This window comes from Zonotrichia leucophrys, chromosome 7 (genome assembly GCF_028769735.1).
Source record: "Zonotrichia leucophrys gambelii isolate GWCS_2022_RI chromosome 7, RI_Zleu_2.0, whole genome shotgun sequence".
Taxonomy (NCBI): Eukaryota; Metazoa; Chordata; class Aves; order Passeriformes; family Passerellidae; genus Zonotrichia; species Zonotrichia leucophrys.
Window position 1 is genome coordinate 14,664,510 of NC_088177.1, and position 12,424 is coordinate 14,676,933.

General features: G+C 37.6%; 1 protein-coding gene across 10 annotated transcripts in view; it reads left to right on the forward strand.

Moving 5' to 3' along the window:
* GULP1 (GULP PTB domain containing engulfment adaptor 1) overlaps positions 1-12,424 on the forward strand; it is a 173,232-nt gene that overhangs the window by 99,752 nt on the left and 61,056 nt on the right. For all 10 annotated transcript variants that reach the window (XM_064717623.1, XM_064717620.1, XM_064717619.1 and 7 more), the window contains one exon: positions 1,644-1,705. In XM_064717623.1, the coding sequence (XP_064573693.1) occupies positions 1,644-1,705 (62 nt within the window). The remainder of the gene's footprint in view (positions 1-1,643; positions 1,706-12,424) is intronic.

The following is a 12,424-nucleotide window of genomic DNA, read 5'->3' on the forward strand; positions in this document are numbered from 1 at the left end:
AGTTGAACTTGGCCCTGTGCAGGTGTTGACAGAGCAGGCACTGAGCAGTCCTGTCCTGAGTGCTGGTTCCCTGAGCTGCTTGGCTGGGCTTCAGCTTCTCTCCTGGCTTTATTCTACCTGGCCTAACTCACAAATTCCCTGGGATGGTTATTTTGCACTTCCAGATAACATCGGCCTTTCATATTATGCTAAAGAGGAGATCAGGTTTCGGGTGTTAAAATATTCTGGGAAATGGTTTCTTGGTTCTGGCAGTCCAATCACAAGCCCCAGTTAAAAGGAAGAGCCTTTTTAATCATCCTCCTGGGTGCTGCTGAATGGGCAAATCGTTCTTGCTTAATTAGGAAGTGATAATATCACTCTTCTGTAATGGAGCTGAACATTGCTGCCATCTAGAATGAAATTTGCTAAGGGGAAAAAGAATTTCTCAGCTTTATAGTTCTGATCCTGTTACTGTGGTGGCTGGTGAATAACTTGGTTAGCCATTTTCTTGCTCCTGCATAATCTGAAATATTTCATTATTGCTTTATTGTCAATCAGAGTCACAGCTTTTGCTCTTCAACAGTTTGAAGTGAACAGAATTTTATTGTCCTTAAGTGTAACTAACAAAAAAGTTGGTGATTACTGTGACTGCAACTCCACGTAAAGGCAAATGGAATTGGGAATATCCAAGGGTAGGCTTTTCCTTTAAGCTGTCATTCTGTTACTTAACTCAGTGAAGTTCCAGATTTGTGACTTTAATTCATGCTCATTTAAACCAGGATAGTCTCAAGTTAGAAAATACTACTAAATGTTCTATATATGTCATATAAAACATTAATGGGATTTACAGATTCTCCCAAATGCATGGTAATGAAAATTAGTATTTTTGAATGATTTTGTTTTCTTAAATGCTCTCAAATGAGAAAGCTTAGAAAATTTGTTTCGAAGATTTGTAATAAAAAGAAGCTTTTCCTTAATGTTTGGAATTCCATCTTAAATTGTGTAGAACATTCAAAAAGGCCATTCAAGTAAGAGAAGATGTATTTGACAAATAATTACAGAATTATGTCCATGCAGCAGGAAAAGTAAGAGAATAACACAGTATTGTAATGGCAAAGTTAAAGGGTAAGTATGCAAATTTGTTTAGCATAGGTATGGAAAAATTACAGATGATCTGAACTTATAAATCAGATCTAAAATTTACGAACCCGATGTTCATCAGTTTTCTTTTATAAGGATTAGGGCTTTCTTCTGTCAGTTGCAACTTGGATAATTTTTTGTTTGTCCCTTTAATGTCTTGATAATTCATCAGAAAAAGGACATAATTCATCAAAACAGCATCATTCGATGCACAAGATGCAGTCAGTGCTTTAAACAGCAGGATGCAAAAAATCCTGATCTGACACAGAACCATTTGGGGGGAGGAATTGTAGTTCTTATGGAAAACCAAGCTGGTTAAAATAGGAAATGTGCCCAACAGAAAGAAGCAGGTTCTTTAAGTGTTTGAGAAGGTGTGAGATATTTCCCTCCAGCCCCTCTTACGACTTCAGACAGCTGGTTTTTGAGTGAGGGTGATTGTTGAACTTTTCCACAGAGATTCTGTTATACTTAAGTTAACAATTGAATAACCTATTCAGTGCTTCTTCTATTTTGCTTTTCTGTAGACAAAACATGGATGCACACTCCTGAAGCCTTATCAAAGCATTATATTCCCTATAATGCAAAGGTAAGAAAATATGAAGTTATTTTCTCTTCATACCTTTTGAATGCAGCACATTCTATCTTGTTTTGACTTGAAGATTGCAGAGACATAGATTTGCCAGGTGAAATAATGAAGACAAACTCAGTAAATGTCTGTTTTGCAGGGGAAAATGTTCTGTTTTTAATGGCCAGTTGATTCTTGTTCTGAGCTATGGTTTACTAGAAGGCAAATCAGTGTTTCTTTTCTGCTTGATGATTTTGTAAATGGATGGAGGTTTTGAGTGCAAAGGAATTTAACATCAGGCTGCATGCTTACAATATTATTAAAATTAATGGCACAAACTTCTTTTGAACAATATCAAAGGCAACGAGTAACAACCCTTTCTGCTGGATATACTGAAATGTCAAATACTCAGGAAATGTGGTGGAACAATAATGGCATTTTTGTACAGTAAAGCCAGAAGCCTTACTTTAATTTTCTCATCCTAATTGCAGTGAGATAAGTTTATATAAGTAATGGTTTGATTTGTCTAATGATTTCCTTTGACAGGAAATGCATCTTACCTAAATACCTTAGAACATGAAGGTTCCTAAATACCAGCTTAAAAGATAGTGTGGTAAAAGGAGGAGAGAATATGGAGCCATCAACATAACTCAGAGTAAACTGAGGAATCTGCAATTATTTGCTCAAATTGATAGTATAATTTATTAAAATTCTGTTGTGGACTGTTCTGGATGACGTTCCTTTATGATTGGTATTTCTTAATCTAGAAACCTTTCTTAAAATAGTCAATAAAAAAATTACGTGAAAATTCCTCGGATCAAATTTTTTAATCTAAATCTATAAAAAAATATTTTTTTCATGGGCCAGGGCTCAGGTATATGACTGTTCCCTGCTTTTGTATTTGCAATCTTCTTTTTTGTAGCATTGCCACAGAGTTTGTAATGGGAAGTGAAGTCTCTTTCTCAGAGAAAGTTGCCAGGTTTTGGATGTGGTTTTATTCTGTGTGTTCTCCAACTGAATTTTTGTCCAAAGGATGTATTAGCATTTCACTGAATAGCCTTGCCAGACACCTTGGCTTTATATTGCACTTCTTCAGAGGGAGGATTACTTGCTGTGGTGACTGTGCCATGTGTTTTAAGAGCAAGCAGGAGCCATGAGTTTTTTCAAAGCACTGAACAATGTCTGTTCATTTCTGGTCTTTGAGAGAAAAAAGAAACCTCCTTCATCTTTCACATTTCATTGTCTTGCCTAAGAGCGGATCTGGTGAGTAGGTGTCAGTGCAGCTGTGCAGAAAAAGAATTAGAATAGAGAGGATGGTGCTGAGATGGTGGTAACTGTAGAAACAACAGCATCAGCAACTTCTGGAGCAGAAGAAAAGCAAGGAAAACTCCAATCTAAAGGAAGACTCTTGGTCCAAAATGTGTTTCCACTTATTTAGGCTGATATGTGCCTAAATGTCCTCTCCAGTTCTGCTCCTGTTTGTTGTTTATTCCAGGGCCTCCTCCACCTTTGTGGTGGCCTCTAAGGTCTGTCAGAATACTTGCAGGAAACTGAAATTTTAATACCACATATGTTGGGTTTTGAGTTTGTTTTATTTATTTCTTTTTTAAGAAAGTTAAACTCATTTTTTTCATTTGGATCACAGTAGAAAATTCTTATTTAGAACTTTCAGTCATTTGATTCAAAGTGAGCAAAAAATTGCTCTGCTCTGTAACTGGAGTGTAAAGGGTGTGGGATTCCCTACCCTGTTTATTTATTGGCACCTGGAATAAATTCACACAGCTTTTATGAACTCAGCTGGCATATGCAGGCATAACCATAATAAATCTAGATGATATTTCCACCTGAGTTCTCAAGTATCATTCTCATTAAGTTTTGCAGTATTTTTCACTTGAAGAGGAAAGTATGTATCTATCAATACCTTATGTGGGGTTTGCAGCATTTTGGGTTTTAAGTGAAATGTCTCATTGATTCGGTAACTTGTAGCTATGTTGTGAAATTATGATTAAAACCTTCAGAAAGCCTTCATTATACAAGAATTTAACGAAACTCATTGGGTTTTTTTTTCCCAAATTGTTCCAATTCTCTAACATTCAGTTCATGTATCTTCAGTGCGTGTTGCGAAGAAAAGACAACACTTCATCTGATTTATATTTCTTTATATGTGAGTGAAGAATGACATGTTCAGAAAATCAAATAAGTTTGATGGAAAGTAATACCAGAGATTTTATTTGTCCATGAGTAAGTGAGCTGTGTTCTACTCCACAGTTTTTTGGATGAAGATTAGTGTGGATGGAAAAGTGGTTGCTGTTCTTTATAAGACACAAAAATAGTTTCTCTTACACTAATCTGAGATGATCAGAACATGGGCAGAGCTTACTGGGAAAGATGAAGTTTTGTTGATTCCTAAAACAACTCATTGATAAAATGCAGTTCATGAGTTGACTGTTATTAAAAAAAAATCCTAGCAAAGTTAACTGGAAATTAAAAGAAAGCTGCAATATTGACAAGTGGCCTCTTTTCTTTACCAGTTGGAGAGAACCTTTTTAACAGAGAATTAGTAATGTCATGTTATCTCTTAAAACATGCACCTCCAGGATGATTTATGGCCATAATTCTCTTTGCGAGAAAACATGAGCTGAGTTGTTTCTTCTGCAAGTAAAATCCAGGAAACATGAGTCTCCTAAGGAAGCCCTGAAATATAAAACTGTCTTGAATGTCTCTCTCTTTTCCAACACACCCACTCCTACTTTGCTGGTTTGAAATTAGCTGATTTTGGCGTGATTTTGCACAGTGTAAACCTATGAGGCTGTGGGTTTTTTATTTGTGGGAGGGATGGGACAGGGGTGTTTATTTTGCCTCTTCAATTTTCTTTTGTTTGCTTTTGTTCTGTTACTGTTATTTTTTTGTGTTTAGTGGTTTTTCTTGGATCCTTTTTTTTTTTTCTGCTTATCTTACTGATATCTTGGTCTACCAGAAAGCACTGATAAGAAGATTGCTCACCCTTCAGCATGCTCTGGATATGTGACCCTTGTTTAGTGAAGCCAGAATTTTGACATCAGTTTGTGGCCCTGTGTTTTTTTAACTGTGTCACTACAAATGAAAGCATATTGGTCCCACTTTTTTTTTCCTCCCAGAAAGATAATTTAGAATTTTCATAATACAGTACCAAATATAGACTTTTTGAAGTGGTGGTGTGACAGTTTTAATGTCACCTGGATATAAAATTGTAAGGCAACCCCAAACTTCTGTGTTAATTTTTTCTGTAATGGTCCTTAATTAAGAAGGGATATTTGTGGTTTCTTCTGTACTGTAAAGAAAATCTCTTTTGCCCTTAAGGCAATTCTTTTGATTTGAGGTCACTTTCCTTTCTGCAAAACAAAAGTGGTCAAAGTGTGACTTTATAATGGAATAAGACTGCAACCTTTAAATAGGGCTGGTGGTTGTCATCCCCTGAGTGCTGCCTTTCTGCCAGTCAAAAGCTGCCCCAACCAGCCATGTGTACTATGTCTCTCTGTGGGAATTGTGTCTGTAATCCCCTTCAGACTCACTTGCTTATTTTTTGGCTTATGTCAAACTTCCACAAGCGCAGCTTTCCGTTTTGCAGCGAGAGATTGTGCTTTGCCAGCCTGGTGTTTGTGTTGGCAGCTGGCAAGGCAGGGGTCGGTGGCTCTGACCTTACACAAGGCAGAAATGCTGCCCTTTCCCATGGCAAGTGATGGCACATTAAACCCTTGGGAGGATGTTTCACCAAGAGATGTCACAGCTCCCAGTGCGCACTGGCCTGATGCTGGCTTCACACTCACTTTCAGAGTTTGCATATTGTCAGCTGCTGGTTTGATTCTTGATGTAGCAGTTTCAATTTGAAAGCTTGGAGTTAAATGAAAAATTTCAAAAAGCAGTTTAGTAATGGTCACACTTTATGATCTGGAAGGTCTTTTCCAACCCAAATGATTATGTAAGTCTGTAACAGAAGACCTCCTTTGGCAGTACCTAAAACTCATAGTCTTCACTGTAGGACAATGAACAGATTATTTAGATTCTCAACTATATGCCATTTCTTTTTCCATGTATTTTTTATTGTCATTTAATGGCAAATATACTCTTGTGGAGCAGGCATTTTGGTCAAATGATGTCACTATGGTTGCAGGGCTCTAGATGCATTTCTGTCTTTTGAATATCTCCACTTTGCTATCATTAGTGTACAGTATTATTAAAACCACATTTTTGTGGCATAAACTGCACTTCTACTACAATTATTTTTTTATTGCTATAGAAATTCTCTTTTTCTATCAGTCAGCATTTCAGCAGAATGATCATGACTGTATCATTAAAAGTAATGAAAAAATGTCAAATGTCAAATTATATGTAGCTTTCTCAAGTCAGCAGAGTTACAAGGCACACTATTTAAGATATGTGGTGAAGATAGATACAGCAAGATATTTCAAACAGAGGACAAAAATGTTGAAAATTAGAAACTACTGCAGTAGAAGAGAAATAATGAGTTTTCCTGCTTTATGTTTATTATAATTAGAATTAATGACTTAATACCAATTAATTTTCATTAGGGTTCCAAAATGTCTTGCATGTGATGATAATTAATTTAGTGTTTAAGCACAGGAAAAATTAGTTTAGTGAAAACACCCGAATGAGATAGGAAAGCAAAAACTTGTAATTTTACAAGGCAATGCAAATTTGAACTTCTTAGTTATTTCTGATACATTACAGTCATTAATTTGGGGCTCGTTATACTAAAGATGAATAAACATGCAAATGAAATCTAAAATATTTAAAGTCTGCAACAGGTACTCTCAACAGACTTGGTTTGATTGCTGTTATTCTCCAGAAGAGGGCCTCCTTCAAGAAAAGAATCAAATTTATGAGCAATTCCAGTGTTTGTTCTTTAAATTCCATTTGTGTATAGTAATGCAAGGCAGTTTAGTGTAATGGATGATGTTTCATTTCTTTCCTTTTTCTGGAAAAGGAAAAAAATAAGGCCTATGTGTTTGAGTGAAATGGTTGTGATAGGTTCCAGTTGGAAACAAAAAAAAATTACAAAAAACACTGGTCATGTTGTCAATACTTTATGAACTCCAACTGAAGGACAAACCAGTAGCTTTTGATCTGTTCCCCATGGCTGCCATCTTCTTTGAGGTTCTGCTTGCCATCCTTTGGGCTTTTCATAAGCTCCACTTTCCTTGAAATTTCTGTGTCCTGTGTGACTTAACTTCATGTACAACTATGAAACATTTGCAGCACAAGAAAGTTATGGGGGCTGGAGTTTCTTGCAGGAATCACAAATGCTTCATACCAATTTCTGGCATTCAGCATAGGATCTGAAAAATAATTGGAGTCCCTCTCTCAGTAATGCAGTAAGATGTTAAAAATGTGATAAAACAGGTTGAAGACAGAGCCCCTTGTCTACATTGAAGCTGATGAGTGATCCACCACAGCCCTAAAGTATTTCCTATCCTGAGCAAGTTTTAGGTTTCCTTTGTATGCAAGCAGTTTGCTTCTCTCACATAAATTGCCATCACATCCATTTTAATTTAGCACCTTGGCTGCTTAATTACACTTCTTCATCATCTCTGATTTAAACAGTCTAATTTGTACCTCTACCATCAGAGAAAAAATATTTTTAAACACCTTAAGAGCTTGAGATAAATTTTTTTGGTAGAAAGTTCTAAAATCAGTTATTTCAGACATTGATATGCTTTCTAACAAGTATAATCTGGATTGAAAATACAAATCTGCAAAAGATTTAGCTCATTGTTGGATTTTGAAGCACCTTCAATTTTAGGAAGAGGGAATGTCCTCTGTATCCTTGAAGGTTGCAGTTGTCCCTTGGCGGTCCAGCATTTGGATTAGAATTTGCTTTGGGAATTGAAGTGAAAGAATCTAGTGTAATAGAGGCTGGAAGGACCTCTGGAGATGATCCAGCTAATTCCCATCTGAGAAGTTATTTCCAAGCCAGGTGGTACAAAGCAGAGCCTTATGCAATTGAGCTTTAAATGCCATTAAGGGCAGAGATTCAGAGCCTCTTGGCAGCCAGTTCCAGGACATAATTCCCTACCATTGTGACTTCTTTTGCCTTATTTCTAGTTGTGATTTTGTACAGCTTGTGACTCTCAGCCCTGCGTACACATGGACCTGGTGTGTACACCAGGCTCATCCCCTTCAGGCTGCACAAGTGCAGCTCCGTTTTTCCTGACCATCCTTTTCTCTGTCACATTCCTCACTGCTGTCAACCCCAGCTGAGGTTTGGCTTTTCTAAATTGGTCCCTGCATGCCTGGAAAAGCTATCCATATTCCTCCTATGTTCCCTGTGCCAGGTCCCCCTTCCACGCCCTCCCCTGTGTATCTCTGCCAGCTGTAGCTGGATGCTCAGGCAGCTGTTCAGGGATGCAGGAATGCTTTTGGGAATTATGCAGGCTAGCTGATTGCTGCCTGGCCTGTGGCTTTAATAGGAAATGTGATGTTTTTATCTTACTAAGAGGCTTCAACTACCGCAGCAGTTGGTCTAGTAACATTTCACGTGGAAGTCAGGCTTAGTTTAAGCTTTCAAGTGTGAATGCAACTTAAGGGAAACTATGAAATTGCAAGTCCTTATTTACCCTGCAGGGCCTGAAAAGTTTCCCTGTTGGGGTGCCCCTACAGGGAATTGCTGGATGTTGCTGCTCATGCAGAGCTGGTCTCCTGGTGGCAGAGCATTGGGAGCTAGGATTCTGATGTTCCTGGAGGCAAAAGTATTGCCAAGTTTCACACTTTGCTTAGATATTGGAAAGAATTTGGTCTAGGTGTAACTTTAAGCCTTGTGTTTTATTTTACTTCAAGAATGGGTATTGTTCTGTTTTGTCTAATAATCAGTTGCAGAAGGGCTAGAAACCCATGGCATCTGTGTAACTTCTGGATTGTGTGGCACATAGTTTATACATGTGTGGTAAACTTTTCTTTCTGGCTCAGAACTTGTTTCAGCCTTTTACTACAAATTTTGGTTTCCTAACTATGTATATTGTTTTGGTTGAGTTGGAAGATCCACATCAGGACATTCTGTGGTGTTGATTTCTCTGGCATAGAAGACTTATGTGGATGATGCAATTAACAGAGTACATTGGTGAACAACATAGCACCTGAGACCCAACCTATGCTAGGTATACTCTTTAGGTTATTTTTATTGTATAATTTATTATTCTTTATGTAGATTATAATTATTCTTCTAAATTGTGATTCTTAGTGTAGAAGCACTCTTTGTTGGAATGAACAACCATGTGTTTAAGTGTTAATCCAAAAAGTTCTGAAAGTAGAATATATATTTTTTTTTATAGAAAAGGCACTAGGAGGTTTTTCTGTAGCAGTAATAGCAACTCTCAGCAGCAGTTCTTCATAATATTGCATTTAGAGCACAAGTCCTATGAGGAGCTGCTGAGGGAGCACCAGATGCTCCCCAGATTTTTTCCCCATGGACACAATGAGGTTGAAGGAAAACCTTACTGCCTGCTATATGTACCCAAAAAGAGGTTGTAGACAAGTGGGGGTTGGTGTCTTCTCTAAGGTAATAAGTGACAGGACAAGGGGAATTCGCCTCCAGTTTGCCAGGAGAGATTTTGGTTGGATATTAGGGAAAATTTCTGCTCTGAAAGGGTGGTCAGACATGGAACAGGCTGTCCAGGGATGTGGTGGAATCACCAGCCCTGATAGTGGTCAAAAACCATGTGGTTGTAGCACTTAGGACATTTTTAGCAGTGAACATGGTGGTGCTGGGTTGCATGCAATGATCTTAGAGACCCTTTGCAACCTAACTGATTCTATGGTTTAGTATTGAACTCAGCATCTGAAGCATATTTCTAAAGATACCATGTTAACAATGAGTTTCAAAGTATGTTTTGTACAGTTGCATCTCTGGCCTTCCCTGGTATTGTCTCACAAGAGGTGAGCAATGAGGTTGTTGAGACAAAAGTCACAAAATCATTAGAAGCTTCATAGCGGCTTTTACAATGTCATTTTCCTATTCTTCAGAGAAAAACTATGTCAGTATTTGAGTGTTAATCTTCTAAAGTCTGTGATACTCAGAGTCATGAGTTCCTCAGCCCTGGCTAAGAGCAGGCACTCACTGAAGGAGCAGTGAGTGATCTGCCTGTTCAAAACAAATGAATAAAGCTCAGAGCTCTGCCCAGTCAGAATTAACAGAGCTAGAAAGAGTGTGCAAAGACCTTAGGGTCAACAAAGATTTACTCAACCCTCCACATCCCTCTCTGTTCCTTCCCTGTTGCTCATATTTATTCCCTTGCCTCTCCCTAAGTCTGCTTGGAACTGCCAGTTAGGCTCATTAGCATCTCCTCTGGGATTCCCTCTGCAGCTCTGTTTCCAGAGAGCTGGCAGCTGTGGGAATGGGAGGTTTCTGGAAGAAGGCCTTTCAGCCTCTGCACTGTCAAGTATCAAGTGACTTGCATGTCTGACACTGGAATTAGTAGGGTTTAAACATCTGGATTTTTGTCCTTGTGGGCTAGGTGACCCACAGCTGTTTCTAGCTTGGTTTGCTTTAGATTAAATCAGGCCTGCAGGTGAATTACTCTTTCTTATCTCTAACATTCAATCTCAGCCTTTCTATAAACTAGAAACAGAGCTGGTTTATAGAGAATAAGAGAGTGGCGCAATATTCTAAACAGAAAATTCTACAAGGAGATAAAATTTTAAAAACAGAGCCAAGACTACAGGAGTCTGTCCAAAAGCCAGGCTGTTCACCATTCAGGAAAAGTTTCACATATGCTGATCTCCATGAGGATTCTTCCTCTAATAAACCATCAGACAAACCACCAGCTGCAGTCCCTGACTTTATTAACTTTAATAAAATCGCAATGTACACTAGTCAGCTGCAGATCCTGGACTGCAATAAATATTTCAGAAATGTCTCCTTCTGATCACTTTGGCTCAGAAAGGGTAAAACAATCTTGGCCTGTTTTAAAAAGCATTTTGAACTTTGAATACAAGAATGTTAGGTATAACTTATTAGAGGAACTAGTATTTTTCTGGTTTGGAACATAGCAGAGGAGAAATATTTGCATTAAGTTATTTGTAAAGCTTTGTTTAAATGTTTTGCATTTTCACTAGGAATTATGTGCCACTAAAAGGGAATGATGGGTTACATTGGTCTAAACTTTCATTTTTTTTCTTCAGTATTTTTATAACTAATATTCTCTTCCTTCTGAATCTTTAGGAAAGTCCAAATGGGGCCAGTCCTATTGTTTTACAATTTATTTTGCAATGTGTTGCTGTAGTATTGCTGAAAATAGGGAAAATATAGAAACAGGGATGTCCATTAAATCTTTGAAATGTGTAGAACCAAGGGTTGCATTTGAAGGGAAAGGTAACTTGAAGCATGAACTAGAAAAGTCCTTAAATCTTATCTTGTACTATTGCTGTAGCTCCCAATGCTTCTGAGTAGAAAGAAACTACAAGGGCAGATAAGTAACTCAACAAATCATGTTAATTAGAACTAAAAGATTAGGTGGGAGGCAAACCTTGTTTACTCATGAATACAGGTTTTATTGTGGAAAATTCCATTACAATCAGGAATTTATAGGTCTTCTTAAGTCAGAGTTTAGAAGCCATATCCCATATCCTCACTTTATGAGGCATTGAGGACCTGAAACTCTCAAAGGCAAACACATTCTCAAAATGAAAAGCATTCCCCAAAATTGCATGTGCATGCTTAATGTTCAGAATAATCTTAAATCTTTAAAACTAGGTATGGGTTTAGGGGTTAAATATTGGGTTTTGAAGGGAGGCAGGTGGGAAGGTGGGACCTCTTCACATGTTCTTTTTTATCTTTGAAATTTGCTGAAGCACTCTGAGTGTGTGCTGTATGACAGAACACTTTGTTAATTTTGTGCTGCTTATAGCTTTTTATTTGTGTTAGTGTTGGCTGTTTGATGTGTATGAGGAAGAATAGGGTCGATGTTTTATATTGATTTTCATCAGTAACACTCAGAGGTACTAACTGAAGCTGTGCTGTGCATTTCCAAGGGGTTACTGCAATTTATCACAGTTCATTAGATCATAAATTCTTTGAAGCTAAGGGCTATCTTTTTGATGTTTGTGCAGCCTCTAGAATAATGAGAGGGAGGCTGTAGGTGCTAGCCTGATGCAAGTAGTCATAGATCAAAGCTCAGAATAAGTAGGCAACAGAAGACCTTGGACTTCTCTCATGAGCTTTTTTCTCAGCTGGGATAATTAAATGATAATGCAGATAAGAAATTGGTGACTTAATATCCTCAGCTTAAAGATAAGGAACAGAGGTAATACTGAAGATTTTCCACATATCTGCCCCAAATCCTTGTTCTCGAATCCGACCCCAAATTTTGAACTCTGCTTTCATGCCTTGAGCTCAAGATTAAATGTCTTCTCAATACCTGTTCTCTTAGTGAAAAGGATTAGGTTGCTATTTAGGGAAGATTCCATGTCCTTATGTGAAGGATTTTTAAATACAGAATCAGACTTTTCTGATTCTATGTTCACCTAATGATATGAGTATCATTTTAATGATCGAGTCCAGATTAATTTTACCACTTCAGCACCAGATTGAGGTCTTTTATTGAAAAACATAACATTTTTTATGAAGTAAGAAGTGAAAGCCAATATTTTGTTGGATTAATTGCCATTGTAAAATAATTTACAGATTACTTTCCATCTCAGTTATGTTCTCCTAAAAAGTTCATCCAAGATGTTCATCTCATCTGCTGG